Source organism: Thunnus albacares, chromosome 14 (assembly GCF_914725855.1).
Source record: "Thunnus albacares chromosome 14, fThuAlb1.1, whole genome shotgun sequence".
Lineage (NCBI taxonomy): Eukaryota > Metazoa > Chordata > Actinopteri > Scombriformes > Scombridae > Thunnus > Thunnus albacares.
The window spans coordinates 11,301,287-11,327,875 of NC_058119.1; the positions used below are offsets into that span (position 1 = coordinate 11,301,287).

At 40.6% G+C, this 26,589-nt stretch overlaps 1 protein-coding gene across 4 annotated transcripts; it reads right to left on the reverse strand.

Annotated features, from left to right (window-relative positions):
* golga4 (golgin A4) lies at positions 1 to 26,589 on the reverse strand. 4 transcript variants are annotated; one of them, XM_044372421.1, is made up of 25 exons: positions 26,354 to 26,589; positions 25,028 to 25,105; positions 23,149 to 23,250; positions 20,365 to 20,433; positions 19,938 to 20,264; positions 19,742 to 19,789; positions 19,536 to 19,592; positions 19,288 to 19,386; positions 18,875 to 19,025; positions 18,533 to 18,720; positions 17,073 to 17,156; positions 14,185 to 14,332; positions 13,896 to 14,074; positions 13,428 to 13,526; positions 13,158 to 13,313; positions 8,660 to 12,432; positions 8,429 to 8,550; positions 7,846 to 7,976; positions 6,806 to 6,892; positions 5,175 to 5,195; positions 4,904 to 4,972; positions 4,484 to 4,559; positions 2,006 to 2,097; positions 971 to 1,057; positions 1 to 709 (listed from the first exon to the last, which is right to left on the reverse strand). In XM_044372421.1, the coding sequence occupies exons 1-25, from the start codon at positions 26,429 to 26,431 to the stop codon at positions 695 to 697; spliced, it is 6,336 nt and encodes a 2,111-aa protein (XP_044228356.1). In that variant the 5' UTR covers positions 26,432 to 26,589; the 3' UTR covers positions 1 to 694. The 4 variants fall into 4 exon arrangements, with proteins under 4 accessions (XP_044228356.1, XP_044228357.1, XP_044228355.1 ...); XM_044372422.1 differs by having other exon boundaries at positions 7,909 to 7,976; positions 18,533 to 18,723; XM_044372420.1 differs by having other exon boundaries at positions 18,533 to 18,723; positions 26,354 to 26,588.

Here is a 26,589-nt window from a genome sequence, read left to right on the forward strand (position 1 = left end):
TGTTCTGTAAATAGGATTTAATTTGTTAGTCAGAAAATGTATAGCACATCATATAGTGCCCTATAGTACAGTTTTAATTGTCATAGTACAATTTACAGTTTGGTGTTTTGGGGTTTCTATGTCAGTGTCCGTGACCAAATATAAAGCATAAAAAAGCTGTTAAACAAACAAGGTCCAGAGGCCAGTATCTTAACGTGGTGCGAGTGCACAGTTAAAGGGTCTTTTACAGTTTTACAGAGGAAGTGATTCAGACAACAGCACAACACAGAAAACCTATAAATCAACTGGCCGTCAACATCAATACGTGATAATGATATAATTTATTGCACACGCCAATCTGTATAAACACATTCTAAAATAAAAGAAACCCATTTATCTTCATCTAAAACATATAAATGAACAAACTTAATTTCAATGTAAAACAGGATTTATGGAAGATTTTCTGTTTCCGGCATTTACTCTAATTCCCTCATACCTTGAGATATATATTCACACATATTGCTCCATACACACGTCGCACACTTTAAACCCAAGTGTGTGCCCATACACACATTCACACATAAACATAAAATGACAAGAAATGCAGAGAGAAGGGCTTGATCAAATCCATGGCAGTCTTCCCCTTCAGCAGCAGTAGTAGCAGCAGCAGCAGCAACATTATTTTCATCTCAAAGTACCCGAACCATTCAGACACTCATCGTAACCAAGGCTGTGGAGGGACAGACGTAAAACCCATTCAAATTAATACAATACTTCCTTATCACATGTCACAACATACAATATATGGATCATTTGAACGGGACATATATGTCTACAGTCATTTTCATGGCACTGTCAGTGTTTTGATTAATCACATTAAAGCAAATATATGAGTTACTTCTCAATATCTATTCAATTATCAATAACATTTGCATATACATTTTAACTGGAGGAGGACTGAGCTGACTTTAGTAAGTGAGCAGATGCTTACAATTGTTTTTGAGTCTTCTTTGTCCAAAACTTTTTGTGCTTGGTCTGGAGGAAACTTGAGCATGGAGGTAATCACTTTGGCCATCGTCTGAGAGTGAGACACAAAAATAAATTAATAAATTTGATTTTGCATTTTAAAAAAAAAGGAGGCCCTTGAACATATGATTTTTAAAATTTTGGCAGTCAGTGCTATGAAACATCTCTTTTTAATAAACGTCTCATGTATGCTGCTTGTACAATATTTCAACATCCCTTAAACATTAACACCAGATACACTAAACCCCTCCTTTTCACACCATCATCCAATCAAAGCACGCTTGTTCTGAGATAATTAAAACGTAACAAGACCAAAAAAAAAAAAAAAAAATTATCTGCATAATCAATTCCAGGCCTAGCTGTCAGGGTGAATGTGCTTCCCCATAACAGACACACACACACACACACACACACAGGGGATAATCAGAAACAGGGCTGCTGTGTAGGAAACCTAACAGCTCAACTAACACTAAACAAGGCCAGTATGTCTTTAAATCGCAAATCTGCATCATGTAAGATGAATGTGCTAGCAGGCAGCCCGGGGGACATCCTCCACATGGGGAGGTCTGCCATGTTGCCATAAAGACTAACTGTTTGTTGAGGAGCTGGGAAAATCACGCTGACTTTAGGGCCATGTCAAGAGCACTGTTAATTAGGGAGATCGCCGTTAATTCTGCCCAACAAGACTGGACACAACATGACTTTTATATGGCTGTCTAAGTGGTGCCATATTTTGTTGGGTTTCACCAGGCACCCAGTTAAAATATACTGGTTTTGAATGGTTTACTTTATTGAAAACATTCTAATATATATAACAAATGTAACATGTCAAGTACCAAACTTATTTCCATCATTGTCCCTGGTGTTTTCACAGTCCACCAACAATTTATCAAGACTGAGACAAAAAATAGGAACTAAAAAAAAAAAAAAGGAATATCGAATCATATGAACAACCAATCAATATTTTCTGTGTATAATAATGTAAGAAAAAAAAGCATACTTTTGTTTCCCGTCCCATCATGTACTCAAACAAGACCTTCCTTAGGTACTCCATCTCAGTGGCTTCTGAGAGAGAATCAGTGAACCCAGGATCTGTGAAAAACAAGCAAACAAAGCCATTTAATTAAAGTCTGTGTAAAGGAAAACCAGAGATTTCTTTTAAAACACATTATACATGTTAGAAAATAACTGCTGAAAACATGTGAAAAGACTGAACTATGTAGTACTGAATTGTGGAGATAGATCGTTAAACTATTTTTCACCACTTCTGTATTCAGGATTTTTTGGGCGGGCCCGAAATGGAAGCTCGATGACATAGAGAGGTTACTAGCATGACCCCTCCCCCACTATATAAACACTAGAGGGCACATACTCAGTTACTATTTTTACACCGGGTAGTTTTACAAACTTTCATCAGAGACTACTGGGATTAATTTCGGATAATCCGCTGTCACTGGTGAATGGGGCCATTTTCAGTCAATGTTAGTGCTCAAGGAGTTATTTTAAACCCAGCTGAAGCGTCTGTTGACGAGTGGAGCTGCCAGTGACCATTATCAGCACCGGCTGTTCAGCTGGGAGGACGGGCCTGAATATGTGCCGAATTAAACAGCGGCTCCTAATGTTACTTTATTTTTAAAATATCATCCATGTTGCTTGCCTTACACCTACAAACAAGGCCTATTTTAAATTGTGTATTTTTATACAGGAGGTACGTGCCTTATTAACTCAGACTGTTGAGTTGGGCCATGCTTTCAGCGCCTTCAGTGGACAAATTTGGCTTGGTGGTTAATTACACATTTTTCTGTGGTCTGACAAACTCAGAACACATATTTATTATTGCTTTACATGGACTTTAAACTGGGAGACCTGGTCAGTCACACTATAATGCATTCTTGACTAAGACTGTAATTATCAGCCGTCACGCTGCAATAAGATCTAAATCAGGATGCTGGTCTGAAAGCATTACAAATTTGGTTTGTAAAATACAGAAACACTTTCCACAGTGGTATGGGTGCAAATTAAACACAAACTATAAGCATGGGAAAGAATGGCGAGGCTCAGCATGAGCACTTTAATACAGCAAGAGTCTAAGAATGAGTGTCTTAATTCTCCGCCCAAAGCTATACCATTATCCCTCTAAAATCTATGAATGGCAAACTGTGTTAAAACGTGGAAAGGGCTGGTAACACAAATGCTACTGATTCTCCCACTGAAATATCTCCATCAGATTTTTAATATGGAACAATCTACTGAACACCCACTTGCTCTCTGCTTTTCTGGAATAATCATTCAGACGATACCAAATGTCTTTGCATGTGTCAGGACAGACTGTGCGAAAAGGACAGGAAAAGGTGATAGAGAAGTGCAAACAACTCTTTGATCTCTGGCGTGAAGTAACGGGTGACCAATAAATCCCATAGCCTTTGTCCTCTTGACCCTACATTGTCCCAGCTGAGTCTTTCGTCCCACTGATCACAGAGCTACAGACCTGAAACCAGATATCAGCAGCCTCTCTACCTGAAAACACAGCTCTAGACAGTTTAAATCGGCCCAACAGATTCATAATGAGAATGACACGCTTTCAACATTAAGTAATGTATTGCAAACGAAATACAGGACAGAGTAGGCAGCTCTGATATAATATCTGAACTGGAAGTAAGGATTCGAGAAGTAAGAGTCCGTGTGCTGCAGGGTCCTGTGTGGGAAACCTTAAGAACACAGCCTGCAAAACCCATTAAATCCAAGGATGGCTTCTTCACCGCTCCCCTTCTGACAGCAGATTCTCTTTATTACACCAGCAGGGAAGGTCTAAGAAGAGGCTAGAATTCACTCAATCTCTCTAAATCCTGTCTCACACACACATACGGTGTTCAGTTTATGGTATACTTGAGAATACTGCGTTGACTTACAATCAGTCCCTAGAGGCTTACCCTAGCCTTAACCAGAACCGTTATATGTCTAACCCTAACCCTTACGCTAACCTTAACCAAACCCTAATTATAACCGCGGCTCCAATCTTAACCAGTAAGGCTAAAAATCACGCTTAGGGTTGGCCATAATGTCCTCAAAAGCATAGTTAAACCAGACCACACACCCACACCCCATAACACACCACTCAGTTTCTGCATCTCCTGTCCCATCTCTGATCCGTGAAGTGATGTGGGCGCTGGCAGATAAATGGTAGTGTGTCAAAACACTACAGATCCTAAAGAGGAACTAGGTTCTTGGGACATTTATGAAGCATAATTGCACACAAACTATAAAAGTTTTATTACGACATGTAATTATATGTTATGTGTTAAAAATCCATATTATAGTAAAAAAAAAGTTAATAAAAGGTAATTTATCTTACACATGTCACAGTTTTCCATAATATTGTGCTGTGTTCAAGAATTATGCATGGCATCTTTGTTTTACTGATCTGAAAAGGAAATTGGCTCAAAAAGGAGAACTAATTGATTCATGGTGTTAACATTACCTTTGAATGTGCTCCCAAGATGCGTTACAACAGTGCTTCGGTGTAAACATTTAATCTTGTCCTCAAGCGAGTGAATCTACCGTGGAAAAACACACAAGCATGAACAGATTAATAATAAAAAAAGCATTTGACCCCAGAGGGTTAATTCTATGCATTAGCCTAATTGTTGCATGGGATATAAGCACAGCATCTTGTTGGTGATCCTTGGGGGATGTTTGTGAGAATGACTATGTGAGAGAGACTGTGGGAGGTGTGTTGCTTTGAGTGTTTATAGGGTTAAACCAAATGTAAACAGATGTGCTGTGTAATTAAGTTGATGCAGCAGGAGAGCAGTAGCTCCTTTTGCTAGAGGCCACAGGACCCTGGGAATACACTGGATGGGATTTGCTGTTCACTTGTCCCTCTGAAGAGCACACTCACTCTTTCAACAAACCCCTGCTCCTTCAGCCGAGCCTCACTCAGCAAAGTTGTCTTCTCGGCAAGCTGAGCCTGAGGTAGAGAAGGATGAGAGGACGGAAGCTGTGAGAACTAGAAGGTTAAGTAGTGAATGTGATGCACAAATATCACGTGTTCTCACAGTCTGCCTATCGATGATGCCTGTTTCCTTGGTCAAACAATTGTTTTACAGTGGTAATTCAAAGCTTGCATGATCTGAATACTAATACATAACGTTGAAACCTGTGATGCATACCTGTAGTTCCTCTGTGGTCATCTGAGGCCGTAAAAAGAGAATAAAATGGAAAATATTGCATGTTAGAATAAAATAGAAAAGATGCTTGTGTAATATCAATAATACACACAGTCAGTTATAGCATACTAAATACATTTGAAAAACTATTAAAAACACATCAACTGGTTAACTTGTTCTTTCATTACCATGAACACACACACTGAGTTGATCCCATATACACCATCCTGCTGCTGTAAATACTCACTAGATGTCCAAATGTGTATTAATTTGCCACTAAAAATATTCCTGAATAAATACACAGTTTAATGCTGTTTGTGTGACATTTGCTGAAAATTACAGTGCCCAGCTGTCTTAAGAAATTATTTACCCCTTTTTGTTAAAAAACAAACAAAACAAACAAACAAAAAACGTCTATATATTCTTAACCCGTTTTGAAGAATTACATCTTCAGTAAGAATGAGTGGCTTTGGGACAGGTTCAAGAAGCTGGAAAGTATTAAGAGACTGAGGTTTTTTTAATGTGATTTGTTGACAATAGCAACAGTATAACAGCCTTATCATTTAATTGCATAGTCCGATTAATGGAGTGTTCAAGACCAGTTTATTGTGTGCAGTCAGACTAAACTGGTTTTGAACTTTTGTTAAGAGTGTTGTTCTGCTGTCTCTATGGAGAGACACACTGACCCACTGTCTAAATGAAGAATGGTTTGTGAGGCCCGTAGTAAGGAAAAGGCCTCCCAGAGCATAAACCCATACAATCCACCCATAAAATTATTACCTCACCAGGGAAAAATGCAGCAGAGAGAGCAGCGTAATTCTTCAAGTTTGTGTGCATCTGGATATGTGTGTAAAGGTAGAAGAATCAGCACGGGGGTCTCATGGCACCTCAACACCTGGGCAAAATGTCTCCCTGGAGTACTTTTGTCCTACCTGGCTCCTTTCCAGTGAGCACATCTTGTATATGAGTGTTGCTGTAGTATAAATCTAAGGCCTAGAATCACCTCGTACAATGATAATTGAGAACAGGGATTGAGGCTGGCTGCTGCCTCGCAATCTCTGTTTTCCGAGGAGAACATTCCTGAGTGATTCAAACGAGCTTCACAGCATCCGGCGTGCTTTGGAGAACAGCCACACGACTGGAGCGATAGACTGATCAGAGCAAAGTATGTAAGCAAATTGTCCCTGAGCTCTTAGACGGAACCTTTCAATTACGAAGCAAGACAAAGAAAAAGATCACTGATAACTGCTAAGTCTGTTAGCCTGGATTTGAACTTTCACATAGTAAGGTGTCTGAAAGGACAGCGTGGGATGACCAAAAATGCATCTGGATTAGGCTGTCATTCAAAACTTCCTGCTTCCATCAGGGAGTTGAAAAATGTGATTTCATACAGCCATTATCAATATTATTACTATTATTATTTCATGCAGCCATTGTGAAGTGACTTATGACTTCAACAGAATCACCATCCTCCAGTCTCGGATATAATTTACTTTAATAGCTACAGGTTTGCATTTCTACATCTGCTGAGTGGGAAAAAGTGTCTCCTTTACATCACCCAGTTGTGACATCAATCACCAGATGACAGATGACCTGTTCAATATATACAGTGAGTGGGTCAGAGATGTTTGTACCTCAGAAGTGCCATGGCCCTTTGCTTGCAGCTCCTCCAGTTCCTTCTGAACCTGCCACACTCTGTCTCCCATCTCCTCCTCTCGATTCTGATGAAAGTAACAACGTCTGAGTCATTTCCTATGTTTCATCTCAGCATCACAACTCAAGAATGTCGGTCAAGTCACTGCCTTTGCTTCAGACCTCCCACCCTTAATTATATTTGGAGACAAGACAACTTTATACCAGCCACTGGCTGTCCTTCAATATTCATTTGGCCAAGTTTTTAATATAATCCTTCAGGCTTTCATTCATGTATAATTCAGTCAAGTTCTTTAGACCACTGATTCCCAGCTGGGGTTACTTCTACTCCAGGAGGTACTTCAGCAGTTGCCAAGGTGTCAGTGAAAACATCATGGAACAGCTCAATGAATTTGATTAAATAGAATTTACGATTTGATTTAAAAAAATCTGTCTAGATACTGAGTAAACTAAAACACCTCAACAATGTTGTACTTGAGAGTGCATAAAAACTAGTTAACATGTGAGCAGAGAGGTTGAAACAGTTAGTTAAAATGAATGGATAAGCAGTTGAAATAGTTATCTAAACATAATAGATAAATGGTTGAAACCACTGACTGTATATAAATAAGGATAAAATGGATGGTAAAGGTAATAGATAAATGAACTGTCAAGCTTCTACCACTGTCAGTGACTGACAGTTCAATTGTATAAAAAAAATTAACATCAACTATTATATCCACATTTATATCATTAATAGTTAAATAATATCCTGTTTCAAATAAATTCAAAGAGACACATTTGAAACACGGCAGGTCATGATGTAGAAGAGGTACTTGAGTTCATCTCACAGGGCTGTGGGGGTATACAGTACGTCGGACATAAAAGGTTGGGAACCACTGCTTTCAGGGAAGATAGCTGCCAACTAGTATCGTAATAGCTTCCAAATGATGGGTGGGGTTACTCTGCTTTCAGCACAAAACCTATAAAACAGGGCCTTATTTTAGGGAAAATGTATTTAAGATTTATCTTTGCGCAATACCTGTATAACCTGTTCATATGTCTGAACAGTTCTGTGCAAATCATCCTCTTTCTGGGCAATCACCTTCCGCAGTTGATTGGCTTCTTCACGATGGCAAGTAATGAGCTCTGTCTCTACACTCTGGGCCTTCGCTGTGCAGAGGAAAGGGAAAGAAGCCAGAGTTAGCACATAAAATGAGCAAATTCATATTCCAAACCGCTTTCTCAAGTCCCATCTGGAATGTAACATGATTTAACCATGAAGGAAACAAGGAAACATGGCAATTAAGACGCACTGTTTCCAAATGCAATGATCCCTAAATTTTGTTCCACCCTGTGTCAAGATTAAAAAATGTATGATGTTTCCATGTAGTTATTCCACCCTACTGTTGTACATGAAAGTCAATTAGATTTACTTTGATTTTCCATTTAATTTGCATGCAGTTAGTTGTGCGGCTAAAACCTAAGTAGACTGTAGAACGCTAAAATTTCACCACATCATAAGAGAATTATTCCAATTAGCCATTTCACACACTTCACGACACAACTGTAAATCTTGTTAGTTTAATTAAATCAATGGGCAATTTATTTTCGTTCCGCCTCACCGATTGCCTCCTTCACTGCTGTGTCAAGCTCCATCTCTTTCATAGCCATTTGTGTGTTGAACTCCCTCATTAACTGCTTAATAGCAGAGTTGTGCTTCATTTCAACATCCTCCAACTCCAGTCTATTGGAAAATATGAAGGGAATGTGTAAAATTAGCATGGACACCACAAGCACCTGTATAAATATTTACATACAGAAATTATAATACAATAATAAGCAACATAACTTACTTCAGCTTTTTCTCATTCTCCTCTAACAACTCTTTCTTCATGTATTCTAGGTCCTGTTCATGCTCTTTCCTCAGTGACCGGATGTCTTTCTGTAACCTGGTGAAGTCTTTGTGGATTTTCTCTTTCTCGTTCTTCATCTGACTCAGTTTATTCTTGAGAGACTCTGGAGAATCATCATCGGCTTCTCGCATTGGCGAGTGGTTCTCCATCTCATTTTCCAGCATGCTCTTGGTTTGCTGCACGCTGCTACATTCCACCTTCATCTCAGCCTCTAATGGATTTTGGACCTGCTTAATAGCAACTTGATGCTGATCAAGCTGGACGTCCTTCTCTTGTATTTCTTCTTTCAGGCGATTTATTTCTTCAAGAAGGTTTCCATTCTGCTGTTCTGCTTCCTTCAGCTTTGCCTCAATGTCTTGTAGTGCTGACTCACTTTCTTTGAGCGCCTCTTGATGTGCTGTATCTCTCTGAAGTGAAGACAACTTCTCTTCATACATGTTCTTCAGTTCCTCTAAAGACTTTTCTTTCTCTTGCTTCTCATGATTCAGAATCTGTTCAAGTTGCTTCTCCTGCTCTTCTTTGAGCTTGACAAGAGCTTCCTCAAGTGTTTTTGTTTTCTCCTCTAATGTTTCTGTGTTCTCTTTGCTGGATGTTTCATTTTTCTGGATTTCCTCTAAGCTTGCCTGGAGAGTCTTGATCGTCTGATCTTTTTCCTCAACCTGTGAGGTCAGCTGTTTTTTAATCTGACCTATTTTCTGTTCAGCTTTCTTCTTCAGCTCTGATATTTTACGGGTGTTCTCTGCAGATAACCTCTCTTCAGTTGCCTTCAGACTCTCCTCCTTGCTCTTAATTATCTCATCTTTCATCCTTTCAAATTCTTCCCGTTGACTTTCCAGCTCGTGCTTACGCTTTTGGTTGTCTTCCTCAAGAGAGTGTAGTTTTTCCACCATCTCTTGTTCCAAGTTACCGTTCTGCGTGCACTGCATCTGAGTCTGCTGCAGCTGTTCTACCAACTCTCTCTTTTCATTCTCCCTGATGCTGTGTTGTTGTTTGAGATCAGCTGTGAGTTGTTCACACTCTTTTGTCTTTAAGGCTAACTGCTCCTGAAGCTCACCAAGTCGACTGGTGCAACTTTCAAGCTCCACAGTAAGTCCACTGACTTTCTGCTCTTTTTCACTCAATACCTGGTCCATCTCAGACTTGCTGATGGACTGATTGTCAAAGCTTGCTGTCAGCCTTTGCAAAGCTTCAGTCTTTTGAGAGATTTCTCGCTCCAGGTCTTCAAGCCTGGTCTGTAGCGATATAATAGTGTTGTCTTTCTCCGACAGACTGTTCCTGAGTGCATCTGCCTGCTCTGAAGCAGACTTTCTCTCCTGCTCTAGTCTCTCAATGGTCTCTTCCATTTGAGCAACAGCCTGCTGTCTTGCTTCATACTGCTGGTTCAGCTGATTTATGGCTTCCTCCTTCTCTTTTATGCTACTTGCTAGCTGATTTTTCAAGTCACTGATGATGCCTTCCAAGTTATTGATTTGGGACTCATTTGCTTTTATACTTTCTGATATGATTCGGTTTGCTTCACTCAGCTCCTCAATTTTCAGAACTTTTTCATCGATAGACAGAGAATGATTCTCCTTCTCATGTGTTAAGGCTTTGATATGCTCCGTGTGAGCATTTACCTGAGCTGTCATCTGTTCTAATGAAATGCATAGATTCTTATTCTCCTCCGTCTGCTGGCGGACATTCTCCTCCAAAGTGCAAATTTTATCTACTTTAGTAAGGATAACATTTTTAAGATGCCCTATCTTTTTCTGATTACAGAGCAGTCTATCTTTTAGCTCTCCAACTCTATATTCAACTCTATGACAGAGTTCAGAAGACCCACATTCAACTTTAGATTGAACCTCCTTACAGAAATGCTCCATTTGCTTACTGATCATAATTAATTGCTGCTGGAACTCTGCTTCCTTGGCTTGTAGCTGAATTGCAGTTTCCTCAAATTTATTCTGCAAGTCCACACTTTCCTTACATCTGGAACTTTCCAGTGCTCTAAACTGCCTCTCTGTGTCCTCCAACTTATCTGACAAAGTCTTTAACTTCTCTCTGCTCTCTTCCTCTGTCGTGTTTAGCTTGTCCTGAAGGGTGTTTCTCTCATTCAGAGCTTGGCTAAGGTTCCTCTCCACTGACTCCATTTGCTCTTTGAGCAAAGATTCACCCTTAGATAAAGTTTCAAGCTTAACTGCTGCTTCGTTAAGCTCTTCTTGCAGCTTCTGCACAGTGGTTTCTCGAATTACCAGCTCCTCCTTCAGATCTTTTATTTCACTTGATACCTGCTCGTTCTCCTCTCTGCCTCTACTAAGTTGATGAGAAAGTTCCTCCAGTTCCTGTGCCTTCTCCTGTAGTATCTGTGAGTGTTTCTCCATCATTTCTTCCTCTTGCTGTCCTAACTTCTCCTGCCAACGACGCTCCATTTGCTCAGTCTCATGCTTTTGGGTGTCATGTAGTTTCTCCAGTTCCTCCTTATGGTTGGCCTGCAGCTCTGACATTGCACTGCTGAGGCCTTGGGAACTTTTTTGAGCCATCTCTAGAATTTTCTCTTGAACTTGTTGCTCTTTTTGCTGAAGCTCTGTCTCCTTCTTTGCAAGTTCCTTCTTCATGGATTCTTCGTTCTGCTGAAGCTTTTTCTTAAAATTCTCTTGCATTTCTTTGGCCTTCTGTTTGAACTTTTCCATCTTAGTTTCCTGGGTCTTCAGCTTAGCTTCCATCTCTGTTCTAGTGTTTTTCATCTTCTTCTCGTGGGCAGCTTTTTCATCATCCAGCTGTTTCTTGAGGCGTGTTTGCTCCTCCTGCTTAGTGTTCAGCTCTGCAGTGTATGACTTCTCCTGCTCTGAGAGTTCCTTTTTGGCCTGCTCTAATTGGAGCTCCAGTTCTCGAAGTGATTCCTCTTTTTGTTGACAATTACTCTTTGCTACTTCCAACTGATGCTCCATATCTGTCAAGTCCTTCTTACATTGAACAAGATCCTCTGACACCTTACTTAACTGTTGATTAGATTCCTTCAGGCTCCCACTTTCCACCTGGGATTGTGATAAACACTGCTGCAGCTCCTCCAATTCCTTTACCTTGACATTTAGTTCTTGTAGAGTGGAATGTGATTCATCTTTGAGTGTTTTTTCTCTAAGGACAAGTTCTTTAATTTCCTTCTCCCTTTCCCTCAGAACAATCTTCAGTGCGTTGAGTTCCTCCTTCAGAGTTTTCTCCATACCTCCAAGTGACTGCTCATGCTCCTGTTTGATATTTGCAATGTCTGCATTGTGCTTTGCCGCCTGATCCTGAAACCTCTTCTCATGTTCCCGTTGAGCTAAACTATGAGCATCTTCAAGTGCCACCAACTTCTCCTCCAGAAGCTGTTTACTCTTCAAAGCCTCAGAAAGTTCAGAAGAAAGTGCCTCCAGCTCCGCCTGCTTTGCATCCAGTTTTTCAAACGTTTTCTGGTTCATGTCTTCAACGTGTGCTTGGAACTGCAGCTCCTTATCCTTCAGAATGGTCTCCACTTCAACTCTGTGTTTTTCCTTAAAATCCTCGAGAGCAGCGTTATGCTGCTGGGTTAGGGTGCCCTTGTGCTTTTCCAGCTGCTCCTGGTGCTTTTCCTCTAGGGCAGAGATTTGTTCTTGGTGTTTATCCTTCAGTTCACCCAACTGACTGGAGAGTTCATGGGACACTTCTGATCCATCTTGGGAGATCTTCTCCACAGAGCTCTCTAGCTCCAATGTCCTCTGTAAACATGTACATTAAGGTTTATACACTACATCTTTTAAGTCACAACAATGAATCGTTTCACACAATGCAGAGACAACTATAAAAACAAATGGTTCACAATAACGACATTTTCAAACTTCATGGGTGTGGAGGGACGGTTGCGTGGGTGGTATTTCTGAATAACAGTGTGGCTTTTGATAAAAAAAAGAGCATGTGAGAGCATTGTATCTGTCTCTGGTTCATGTAAAACTACTACTTATAAAACACATCTGGTGTGATAAATTTTGAAACACCTTGTGAAAATCAGATGAATATAAAACTGCTTTGCAGTGTATGTACAGTTGCTCAAAATTCTACTTTATTTATTGAATTGCTCATTTCTTGATGGTTGAGAGATGTGTTACTGTTGCGGCTGTAATGCAAGAAAGAAAAGTATCCACAAATAATATCTATCAGAAGTAAACACCATGCAAAGAAAGTTGCCTTCCAGCCTGAATGCGATGCTCTTAAAGTAAACAGAATATAAACATACTGTGTGTGTACAACGTCATGTTGAATAAAATTAAGAAAGTGTGCCATTTTGCTCCTCCTATCTGTGTGTGTGTGTGTGTGCTACTTTTATCATCAGTTAACATGGACATGAGCAAATATTTAAGCCTACCTTAGTAATGTAACTACATTCAAACAATGCAACTGTAAAAACCCCAAAAGAAAGAAACAACAACAAGAGAAAAAAACTCACAGTTTTTGCAGCTTCCAGCTCAAGCTGTATCTCTTTCACTTTATTGTCGGCCTCTGTCTTCAGAGCTGTTATCTGTAACTCTTTATCCTCCAGAGCCAGAGAAGCCTGCTGTTCTCGCTCCTTGGCTAACTGAGCAAACTCCTGTTTGCATTGCTCCTGAATACACAAGCAACCAAACCGCGTCAAAGCAAGATTCAAAAGCATTGTTTTTCCATCTGTTTTATTTGATTATGTTGCAAACTTTAATAAACGAGAAGCATTGGCACCTACCACAGCTTTGCTGATTCTGGCACTTATCTCCTCTTCTTTAGCAGCCAGAGCTTCATTGTGGACTTTTTCCATATTGGCCACGGTTTCCTCTGATGATTTCTAATAATAATAATAAGAAGAAGAAGAAGAAGAAGAGGAAGAAGAAGAAAAGACAACAGATTGACATACAGTGCTTTCCTGTGTACTCATACACTTAACAACATAACATACTGTCAACATCAATTACTTTAAAAGTGAATAAAATCAAAACAAAATAAATTTGGCTCGTACTGTGTTCCATGTGAGTAGTGGAATAGTTTTGTTTCTATTTTTTTCTAATGAAAACACTTAGGTTGAAGAGTCAGAGTTAACTTTGCTTATCTTCAGTGATTACAACATTTCATGTTAAAAGAAGAACAAGTAAGTTATGTAAGTAAGGTATCAATGACTTCTTCAAAATGAAAATAAATGCATGAGTCATTTTCTGACCTTCATGATAGTGACAACCTCCTGTTTGACACGTGTAAGTTCCTGCTGCAAACTCTTCCTCTCTTCTTCACTGGCCCTTTCAACATCTTTCACTTGCTCCTCCAGCTGAACCTGCAGCTGCTTTCGGGCCTCCTCTGCCCTCTGGGCTGTACCCAATGCCCTTTCAAGTTCCTCAAATGCTACCACAAAGGAGGAAAACAAAAAACAAAAAACAAAACATACATCAGCAACGTATCCAGAAAAACAGTTTTTTTCCTGACCATCACTTTCAGAAGTGGATTCCACTCACCTGATTTGTCAGCCTTTTCTTTCTGTTCCTGTAGCTCTTCTTTCTGGGCAGTGGCCTGCTGAAGCCTGGACCGTAGCTGTGCAATCTCCTCTTCTTTCATTTCCAGTGTCTCATGCATCTGGCGCTTTGTCTCAGCAATGACCATTCCCTAAAAGCCAGTGACCCATGAGAAAAAACAAGATTTAATGTTCAGTCAGAGAAAACCAATTACCATTTGAATTGATGATGTTTTGATAAATAATGTCTCAGTATTTTACACCACAAGTCAAACCTTGTGTGTGTAATTGTTTTTAACATTTTAGGGTTTTTAGCATTCCTTAAAGAGATCTCGTGAGCTGCTGTCTGTCCTGCAGGGCTGGGGTCAAAGTTTAAGAGAAACAATATGGGACTTCAAGGTGTCTGACTTCTTTGCTCAGTGGCTGAGTAAAAACATGCCTACTTCAAATACAACTAAATCTGCAAGACCTTCAATCAAGATGCGACTATGCATCCTAGCCAACGAACAGGTGCTGTATAATAAACTGGATGACCTCCATTCCCATATCAATTTCTGACGGGATATCAGGAACTGTGATGTCCTTTTTTTCACCAAAACATCTGGAATTCCAGACAGTGCCATTCAACGAGGTAACTTTTTCTGTATACTGATCTGACAGAACAGAGGACTCTGGCAAGAAAAAAGGAGGTTTATGGATAAGGATTGGTGTGACAATGGGAATATTAAAGGGCTATCTCGTCTCTGCTCACCTTATCTGGAGCTATTATCAATCAAATACAGACTGCACTTTCCACCATGGAAATTTATGTCAGTCATGATCATAGTGGTCTACATCCCACCACAGGCGAGTACAGAGACTGCCCTGTCAGCTCTTTACAAAGACTTGAACTGCTTGCAGACCAGTAATCCTGATGCAACGCTCATTGTTGCTGGAGACTTCAATCAGGCTAACCCTGAGAAGGTGATGCCTGACTTCCATCAACATACTGACACAAGGGGAATAAACACTCCGGATCACTGTAAACGCCATTCAAAAACGGCTACAGAGCAGAATTGCTACCTGCATTCGGGAAGAGTGACCATGTGGCCATCTTGTGACGCAAGAGGTCAGGAAATGGTCAGGCCAATCAGAGGCCACCCTACAGTCTGCCCTTCATGAGGTCTGGAGCACGTTCCAGGACACCACCGTCGATGTCACTGATGACATCAATGGAGTCTGTGGTGGATTTAATTTGTGAAACAACAGAATTAACTGTACCCAAAACTACAGTTAAATCATTCCACAACCAGAAACCATGGATTACTAGAACCATCTGGGATGCCATAAACACACGCGCTGCAACCTACAACTTAGGGCTACAGTCTGGAAACATGGACAATTATAAAGCAACTGCCTACAATGTAAGAAGAGCAGTAAATGAGGCAAAAAGGGACTACAGGAAGAAAGTGGAACTGCAATTCCAGGAGCGCAATCCTAGAAGACCAGATGGTATCAGTGGGCAGGTCCTCAAACTATGTGCTGACCAACTAACGCCGGTGTTCACAATGTTATTCAACCTGACCCTGGATCAGTCTGTCATACCCACATGCTTCAAGAAGTCCACCGTCATTAATGTGTCCAAGAAAACAAGACCAGCCTGCCTAAATGACCACCGCCAAGTGGCACTGACCTCTGTAGTGATGAAGTGCTTTGAATGGCTGGTCAAGGATTACATCTGCTCCTCACTACACTACTACTGGACCCACTGCAGTTTGCCTACCATCCCAACCAACCGCGGAAAGACGCCATGGCACATATCCTCCACACCACCCTATCTCACCTGGACAAGAAGGGAGCTATGTGAGATTACTGTTCATTGACTAAAGTTCAGCGTTTAACACCATAGTTCCCCTCAGGCTTCTCACATAGCTCAAGGATCTGGGATTAAACAACTCACTGTGCATTTGGATCCTTGACTTCTTGACAGGCAGACCCCAGGTGGTAAGGGTAGGAGGACACACCTCTTCTACCCTGATCCTTAACACCGGAGCACCCCATGGCAGTGTTTTGAGACCCTGCTGTGCTCCCCGTATACACACGAAAGTGAGTAGCCACTTTCGACTCCAACTCCATCATTAAGTTTGCTGGCGACACAGCTGTGATGGGCCTGATCACAGATAACACAACCTACTCCTGAATGTCAGCAAGACTAAGGAGCTGATAGTGGACTTTGGGAAGAAGCAGGTAAGGAACAACACCCTCATTAATATCAATTGGTCCTCAGTGAAGAGGGTGGACAGCTTCAAGTACCTCGGTGTCCACAACACTGAGGGCCTGACCTGGGTGCTGCATACTGACTCAGTGATGAGAAAGGCAAGGCAGAGACTGTTTCACCTCAGACGCTTGAGGAAATTCCAGTTATCCCCTTAAATACTGAGGAATTTCTACTCCTGCACCATTGAGAGTGTCCTGATGAGGAACATTACTGCCAGGTACAGAAACAGCACTGAACAGGACTGCAAGGCACTGCAAAGATTGGTTTGTTTGACTGAACAAACACTAGACAGTGCTCTGCCCTGCCTAAAGGATATTTACAATCAGGCGCTGCAAGAATAAGGCTACAAGAATCATTAAGGATCCCAACCATCCGGTAACAGACTTTTCTCCCTGCTGCAGTTGGGAAGAAGTTACCCTAAGGCCACTGCCTGAGGGTAGAAGGGTATCCTGAGGTCACTGCACACCCACCCCCATTCCAATCATACACATATATTTATTACAATTCCTATTCTATTTAAAGTCCTTTTTTAATGCACAAATTGAAGGAACTGGCGGTATTACATTTCACTGTGATTGCACCTTATATGTGTCAAATAAACTTCATTGATTGAAGCCTAAAAAACTCTCACCCACCTTGTCCTGCTCCAGCTGTTCAATAAGGTTCTTGGCATCACGCAGCTGAGTGATCAACTTGGTCTTTTCTGTTGTGTGCAGCTCCTACAACATTTGACAGAATTACAAATGAGAACACATTTGTCACATCATTGTCAATACAGCAATATATCCTGCTTTACAGTGGGCCATTTCAGATTTTTGGACTCATTATGCTTTGGTCAGATAACTTCAAAATCAGATGCTTGCTGCACCACCCAGGATGCCTCACCCACAAGCCAAATAACCAGAGAGTGTACAGAAGCCCAGCTAAACCAACAAGTCAACCCAAATTACAGCCCCGTTCAGCAGCAGTGGCATGTAGTGGCTGTGTCTTTGTGCCACCACTGTGTAACCATTGGTTACTAAACAAGAAATGCTGGGCTGACTCTATTTCTCAATTGTTTGATCTATGTGTGCAACAAAGCAACAGTGTCTACACAGTCCTCTAACAAACATTATCTTTAAGAAAATGGATTTGAAATATTTATAATTACACCATAAATATACAAAAAACGCCATATAATAATCTGTCAACCTGACTGTGAATAAGAAATTCAAAAATCCTTGAGCTGAGTGTCTGGAATCATAGACAGATGGCCTGTTTTATTACTTATTTGTCTGAGACAGGGGATGAGCACTGCCCAGACCAGTTCCAGCATGGCTTCATGCTCTTTAAGAGGGCTAAACGGCTGTTAACCTCTGCTTTTCCTCTCTCAAGGGAGGCCCTTTTCCAAAACAGAGTACAGATTCAACACAAAAATGATGGCAATAAATGAAAGCGGGTCAATCAACATCCAGTCACAGACAAACTCTCCATTATTGCAGTGTCTCTGTAACAACAAACATTTGTTATCAGACGCTGCAGAACATCAGAGGAGCTACAGACAAGCTAAACATGCCTGTCATACCATTAAAGCAATGTGTTTTGAAATCAAAGAAAACACTGGTTCAGTCATGTCAGGCTGACATGACATGAACCCTGGTGCTGGAGCGTAGCCAGAGAATTTGGATGTTCGGACTCTGAGAACCACAGCAATCCACTGTGTCAACGAGATAATGGAGTCACATTATCAGTGGACCATAAAGTCGCTGGCAGACATTTTGCAGCATAACATTAATTAGTCTAAACACACTGCTCAGTGACTCACAGCATCTCAGCCCAGCCTCATTTCAATAAACCCTCCTTATAATTACAGTTTACCACCACATCAATTTCTAATAAGTGGCTGTCTCAAGGGGATTACTTTGAAATATTTGGGAATCAGATATACTTTTGAAAATACCCTCCTGACAATGTTGTAATGGGTATAAGCAGGTATTATCTAAAATGTATAGATCAATTTGACTGAAAAATGTTCTTATATTTTACATCTTTTAGTAAAAAATATCTGAATATTTGTGTATGAACATGGTTGACAGTTGTCAGTATCTTTGTTCACCTTCATCTTCTCCAGCTCCTGCAGTCTCTCCTGCAGCTGCTGTTGCAGAGCTTCATTCTCACTGCCCAGCTGGGTGCTCCGCTCTTTGTGTGTACGCATCACTTCTTTGCACTTGTGCAACAGGTTTTCCTGCCTTTTCACTCTCTTCTGTAGAGCCTCCATAAGTTTGGTTGGATCACTGTTGCCCTCTTCTGCCCAGAAAATAAAATGCGCAGGTTAAAAATTAACATTAAAGCTGCCTAAATAGAAAGGATTCTCATTAGAATCTGGTGCACAGTACTGTATCTTCATGTTTTAAATATATAAATACATATATGTTATAAATATAAAAAGGTAGGCTACCCTCAGTGACATCAGACTCCACTCCTTGATCCTTAGAAGGACTTTGTGGGGCAGAGGTAGAGTCTACAGCATCTTCAGACTGAAAAACCTCACCCTCAGGTGGCAGAGCGCCATCAGTGACCCCCTTGACTCGTTTCTTCAGCAATGCAACCTGTTAAAAAAGAAAAAAAAACACAGTTATGTAAATGCCTTTGTTAAGCAGCCATGTTTGAAGTTTATGAGTACATGACTATAAGAGGCACCAGTGGTTTGTGTTGGAACCATACTCAAGTCAAGAGGTTTTGTGATAATGGTTAGTGCAGCTTTTCAAAGTCAAGTCATACTTTGAAAGAAGAAGAAGGAAAAAAAAAAAAAAAAGATATTGCTGCAGTCTTGGCCCCCACCTAAAACCAACCACATACCAACACTCTCACCTGCGTTTGGAGAACAGTAATCATCTGGTCTTTCTCCTCCAGCGCAGCGTCAAACTCTTCCTGTAGGTGTTTCTTGGCCTGCTGGTCCATTTGCAGCTCCTACAGATCATCCAATATGTTTATTAATAATTTAATCTTAAATCTTATGTTGTGAAGAGAGCAATTTCATAAGACATCCCCTTTCCCAAAAATGAACAAAGAAGAGAGATTGACCCAGAGAGATAACGATATTCTCATTATAGCCATACCTCCCGTAGTTCCCCTATCCTGCGGAGAGCTTTATCTTGACTCTGACTGAGGATGACCTGAGAGAAGGAGAACAGAAATGTACATATGAGTTTTTCAGGCACACACTGAAACTGACTGAGGAGAAAACTCCTAAAGAACCACATGAAAAGAAATAAATATCTCAATACACCAAATATTAGCCAACACAGTAGTTGGAAGAAATTACCTGTGTTTTTTCTTTATCTCGTTGTACTGTTCGGTATGCAGTGACCAGCTGCGTGGTGAAGAAGTGGAGGTAAGTAAAGGGAGAAAATTGTTATCACTATAGTTATTGTATAATTGTATGGCTTTATGTTAAACACTAACCCTGGACAAATTTAAGATTTTACTCTCCTCGGGACCATTCTCAGTGTGACTCTCACCTCTGAGTACTTCCCTCTGTACTTCCCCAGGCTCCTTTCCACTCTAAGCAGTCGGTGTAACAACTGCTCTTTGGAAAGGGACTCTGCGTTTCCTGGGGACTCCTCGGCCTCACTCTCAATATCCGAGGGGGGATCATACATGAGGGCGCCCGCTGCCTCGTTTTCCCCCAAAGGTGTCAGGGAGTCACGCGATGAGCTTCGGACCAGGCTTTCTTTAGAGGGAGAACGGAACAGGTTCTCCGCTCGACTGGCGCCGACGCGAATCAACGACTCCATGGAGGGAACTTTCAGCTGCAGTTTTTGGGCAAACGACTGCGGCTCCTCTCTCTGTTGGAAAATTCAAGAAGTTCAAAGAGTGAGAAATTGCATTTTAAAGAATAATTTGAAGATTTAAGAGGAGGATGGAGAAGACTGGGAATTCACGTACATGAGGAGAAGCACTTCCATCCCCATTGATGCTACCTCTGGGAGATCTCGCTGGCCCTTTAGAGGCACTCTGCAGAAAAAAAGATGTTATGAGAGAAAGGAAAACTGTGCCAGTGAACTTGTCCTGGGCCAGTTAGTCATCCACACCCAGCATGGCACTCCCTGATTACTCTGGAGGGAGCAATATTAGTATTGCTGGGAGCAATGCAGGGGCAATGGGTACCCTCATGCAACTTGGAAAAAACAGAGGGGTTAAATACATAAAAAGAAGGCATCTCTACAGTACATTAAACAAAAAAAGGGTTAAAACTATACTCTACTGAACAGCCATGAGGTCAGAACAAACAGACAGTTAAATTCAAGTGGGAGAGCAAGTATTTGAATTAAAGATGCTTGGCAGTGCCGTGTGCAGCTGTATTAAAAGAGCACAAGAGAGTCACAATTGAAGTGAATATTTAGCAGCTTAGTTGGTTTAGTTGACGTGTTAGAAGCAGGATCAGAGTAAGCCAGTTTTCTCCTCTCACTTGTCCAGCTCCGAGCTACTCCTTCCTCTGAGTTGCTTTGCAAAACATTGAACATTTCTTTTCTGTTACATGCGGAAATTTTCTTAACAGGACAGGGATCACTTTTGGGTCAATTCCAGGATCTGTTTTAATTGCTGTCGCAGTTTAAGAATGGCTCTATTCTGAAAAATAAACAATGAAGTACAGCTTGCTATGCATCAGTGGCCATTCTAGTAATTGCTTTCAAACCTAAATGATTTCATGTCACTGGGTTTGGGGCAATTGTTTGACTTTGTGAATGAGTGTGTGTTGTGTCAACAGAGCTAAATGAGCATAAAGGACACACAAATGTTACTGCTATGTAATACATCTAGAAGGTTGATACTGATGAGGACAGAGATGGTTGGACTCTTTATTTAGGCAGCATGCCAGGGCTACATGATACGCCTACTTTACTTTCACAAGGTTATTTGAGTAAACAGGAATAAGAGGCCACTTTTAAAAACGCTACTTAGCATACTTTACTTACCCCATGCTAATTCTCACAGACAACAAATGATTCACCAAATTCAGACTGGTTCTGAATCCAAAATGACTTTACTAACAGTGGTAACTACTATCACTACCTTGATCAAGTACCAGCACAAACATACTTTAAAGAGACCAAAAATTTGCTTGAATACGGCTCTGATAAAATGACAAACATAGTTGGCAAAATGAGAGTTTGTTCCTTCAAAACAAAATGTAAAAACTGACAAAATGAATGAGATAGTTTGGATGGGATTACTATCAACAGAGGGAGGATTTAACATTTTGTGTAGATGGAAAATCATAAAGGCATTATGATGGATTTGAGGAATTTGCAGGTTATCACTGGACAGCCGTGATCATGACATCTGCTGTATCTGTAGCTGCAGAACACCAAAACTCTCCAGACTATAAAGCAGTAACTAACTGATCACTACAGTCTATTACTGACGGTACAACAGAGGTGATAACAAAAGAATAAAAGTATAGTGCAGCTTTTTCAATTATATTTAGTCCAGATGTAATAAAGAGGTAAAAGGCAACAGAGATCAAACCTCACAGAATGAATATGACTGGACCATTCATTTACCCGCACTACCAGTATGTCCTTACTGGCGTTAGTAAGGAGATACCTATTAATAATTTATTAATATTCATTAACATCAGTCTATATTTCAGTATGTATTTCATGTCAGCAAACACGGGCTGCTGATATTAAATACCCACATAATTAGACAGCTATAACAGTGCTTAAAATAGTTTGGATAAACAACATTAAATAAGCATTTAAAATTAAAACTTCAAAATAGATGTACATTACAGAAACTGCAATAACTAGCCACACACAGACACTTAACATCGAGCAGTTAGTTGGTAGCCAGAACAAAAAATAGCTATTTAGATTAAACAGAAATATTTTACACTTTACAGTACCAGTCAAAAGTTTGAACATGTTTAAGTGTGTCCAAACGTTTGACTGGTACTGTACGTTACATCAAATACATGTAAACAGACATACGAAATGTTAGAAAAATGAATGTATGCATTAATAACTAATTTGTGTAAAGTAAAAACTGTATGATTTCCCTCCACTGGTTTAGTGCCTGATCCTTAACTTCTGGAAAAATGTTTGATACCAAAACTGATTAAGCCTAAGTTGCGTGAAATGTTGTTTTCCTCCACATCATCTAGCTTTTGACCACAAGGGCATCTACAAGGGTGCTCTGGTCTGTTTGTTTACTTGGAAGAGTTACATGACATTCAACATTTCAACTGCTTATAAAAGCCAGCCAAATGCTTATAAAATGAAAACTTCAACTCTCCAAATAAACAGACTTGTCGGGAGAAGGGACAAAGGCTATCAGGCAACATAACAGGATGTTGGGGGTCTATAAGGCAAGCAACTAAAAGCTAAAGGATACCTGAAGACAAGGGGGATGATACTGAATTCAGTGACAGATCATAATAACTGAAAGGTAGGACAATAAACCAACAAACGGCAGAAAGCACACAAGCTTCTATCCCACAATGGAAACCATAACTCCCATCAGATGCAGGGTTAGCCTAGATATGAGATGCCTTCTTGTTGCTAATTCCAAAGGAAACAGGAGACAGAGAGCAGGGAACAAGCAGTCCCTACGTGGGCCACAGTCCTCTACTGATTCCCCAGAGGCGCGGAGACGGGAGGAAGGAACAGGGCGGGAGGAGGAGGAGGAGAAAGATGAGGAAGAGGCAGGAAGTGAGGACAAACTCACCACACTGGCTACCTGGGCCGTTTTGGGTCGTTTTGAATGGTCCAGAGCAAAGATAGTATACTCAGAGAGAAAAGCGGGCTCTGCTATCATCCCGGCCAGCATCTGACCCCGTCAGTGCAGTAACGGGACGAAAAGGTGGGGAAAGGAGAGGAACACAGAGAGCAATGAGAAAAACAACACCATGAGTGTGAATAGCGCTGAGGGGGATTGTCTTGCCAGACCATCCAGAGGAGGCTGGCCGAGAGAGATTGAGATGAATGGAGAGAGAGAAAGAGAGAGAGAGAGAGAAAGAGAGAAAGAGAGAGAGAGAGAGAGAGAGAGAGAGAGAGAGAGAGAGAGAGAGAGAGAGAGAGAAAGAGAGAGAAAGAGAGGGAGAGGGAGGGAGGGAGGGAGAGAGAGACTACATGAAATTGCAAGAAAAATAAGGAAAGCGGGAAAGTGAAACACTCAATCAACATTTATGTTATGAATAACAGTTTGACATCTCAGTGTGTCGTCTTTAAGTTGTGCTGTTGTCAAATCTGCCTTTAATGAACAAACTTACACTTTCAAAGATGTCAAAGTGTTAAAGATTTGTGAGGTGAAAAATGATTCTGCAATGGTACGAAGCTTCAAAGTTGAGGGCTCATGGGCCCAAACTATAACCACATATTTGTGCTTCCCGAGGATAAAAGGGGAAAGTAGAGTATAGAAACATGTCCAAGAGGTGCACCGTCACTATTCCAGTTTGGGGTGTCCAGTGTCAAAATGTAGAAAACTTATCATGAATAAGTACTAAAGATCTAACAGCCCAAGGTGTAAAGATCCATATCTAAGCTCTTATTAACCACATGTTGCAACATCCATCTTAGAATTATAGTCAGTATCTCATTGACGGTCTACCTCTGTCTGATGAATCTAAGAAGTCTTGCATGAACTTGCACATATCCACAAACGGAGATCGCTAGGGAGAAAATATTACAACAATTCACCAGAGGAGAAAAAACCAAAACACTCATAAATATGCTGAAATGTGATATGCCCTCCGCCATTGAAATGCCCTTCACAGTGACTCTAAACGAGAATCTCTTTTGGGTGGGAAGTTCCTGTACAATAATGAAAAATAATTTATTCTCAGTCATTAAATGATCTATTGTAAAATGTTGTTATGATTTAATGTACTGATATATCATTTGTGTTATGAAGCTTCTTTAAAAAAAATTATTACATTGGCAAAATGTTCTTGAAGATGAACATCATAATACCCTAAGTTTTGGCTTTTTGTTGCATAATTCATGCAGTTACATGAAGGAAAAAGCTGCATAAGAAATAACAGACCGTACCTGTATATAATGAGATAACAGTACTGTTTGCTCTGCAACACATCACATCAATTATCACAGTGTTCTCAGTGTTCCCATGAAAGTTTGAGGACCTTTTGATGATTCTCATCTGTTGTATAAGTAATGAAACAGCTATGATTCAGGAAATATGCTTAGGGAAAAAGTGAAGGGAATAATATTTATCTTGTGTTATATTTAACTTTGATAAGTTAGGGACAGATTGTTGAGATTTTTTTTTAAACTTAATTTGATGATAGAGGATGAGTAGTGAAAAGATAATCACTAACCTAGAGTTTTTTGAAACCTTAAAGCACTAATAAGTAACTGATTTACTTTTACTTGCCGGCACAGCAAAAAGGCAAAAAGACACTGGTTGTTATTAGGGGAGCATTAAGCGTAACAAAACACATGACAGATTTTTGTAAGACTGACAGAAACATTACACTGTATTGAAAATGAGAAAATGGGGTGGGGAGAGAATAAAACACCTCTGCAGGCTGCGGTTTGAGTACAGAAATATTAAACATATATCCATCATAAGCTGACACCATGCTCACCTCTCTGTCACTGGGAGAGGGTGAGCCATCATGGTGAAATGGTGGAGTTTGGCTGCTGCGCCGGTCTCCAGCGCCGGTCTGTTGAAAAACAGTACATAAGTTTGTATTAAAACACAAAATACCTCTCCCTGAATTACACACAAACTCATAATCTGCCCTTCTTTCTTATGATGTTTGTTTGAGAAGTCACATCTTTTGGTTCCCTGATACAGTATAAAGCAATGTAATGTACCACTACAATATTGATATTTGTCTAATCTACCCTTTCTTATCATTGTACCTAACTGTTTGTCAATCTTCACCTTTGACCCCTTGCAGCATTGATATTATTAACAAGACAATGGGTGTCATGAACTGTAAACACAAACAAACTTAAAGCAACAAATTGCAGTTTGCCACATTCCATGAAAAGAAACCCAAACTATATATAAAATGCAACACATCAAGCAAAAAAGGTAATTACATCTAAGGGCACTTGAACACAGTTACAAACAGTACTTCAAAGGTTGGTCATATTGGTAGTTTTCCAGCTACAGAAGAGGTTTGACATACAATGCTCATATGTAGGTTTTTTAAAAGCACCATGAAAAAACAAACAGAGCTCCTAACAGGCCGAATCATTTGCCCAATATGAAGGTGCACAATTAAAAAAAAATCAAGACAACACACATAAACATTTACAAACTGCAGTAACACGGAAGGAAAAGTTGAACCTGACCAGCAAGGATATGATAAAGGGCAAGGTCAAGTCCCAGATCAAACTGCTTTGGAGCAATGTTTGCAAAGGTTATTTAGTAAGCTTGTTAAAAGCGTAGTAAATACGCTATGTACGTTAGTTAATCTTGTATATTTATGGAGCACGAAGGCAGCTGTCGTGCAGCAGCTGGATTAGCATGTGTCAAATAAAGCTGCCAGCTGACCAACAGTAACATGCAAGCAGCACTGACACGCCCATACTGTCTAAGAGTCGATTATAAGATTGTTGTCGAGTGTTTCAGCAACAACGAAGTTCAATACTGGCTGCCTGTTGTTGTTATTTCCACCTGAGACATCGAGATCTACCAGTTTACGTTACAAGTTTTCTTGAACGCACCTCAATGGCAGCAGCTGATGACAGCCTAGTTAGCCAGCTAACTGACTTAGCATGGTCCTAAACGCTTACAAGAAAGCAAGAGGTTTCGGCTGACAAAACACCTTGTTAAAAGTGAACAGTTTAATAAGTTTAGCTAGTAAGATATTCGCGAAAAACCTCTTTGAAACAACACTCCGGGCAGTGTAAACAGATGTTAGCTTAGCCTGTTAGCTCCCAGCAGCACAACAACCAACCTGGGCCTGTTGTGGTGACTGCGCACTCCTCTGCGGTGACTGCTCCTCGTTTATCCTCTGCTTCAGTTTTTTAAACATCTTGTCACGCCGGTGGAGCTAACAGCTGACAAGCAGATGACTGCTATCGGGCAGAGATGTAATTTTATCTTTACTCAGCCTGACATCCAGTCCTCAATGCTAGACTTCCTTATTCGCTCCTGATTTCCAGCAGGTGACCGGGCTCTCTGCGCATGTGC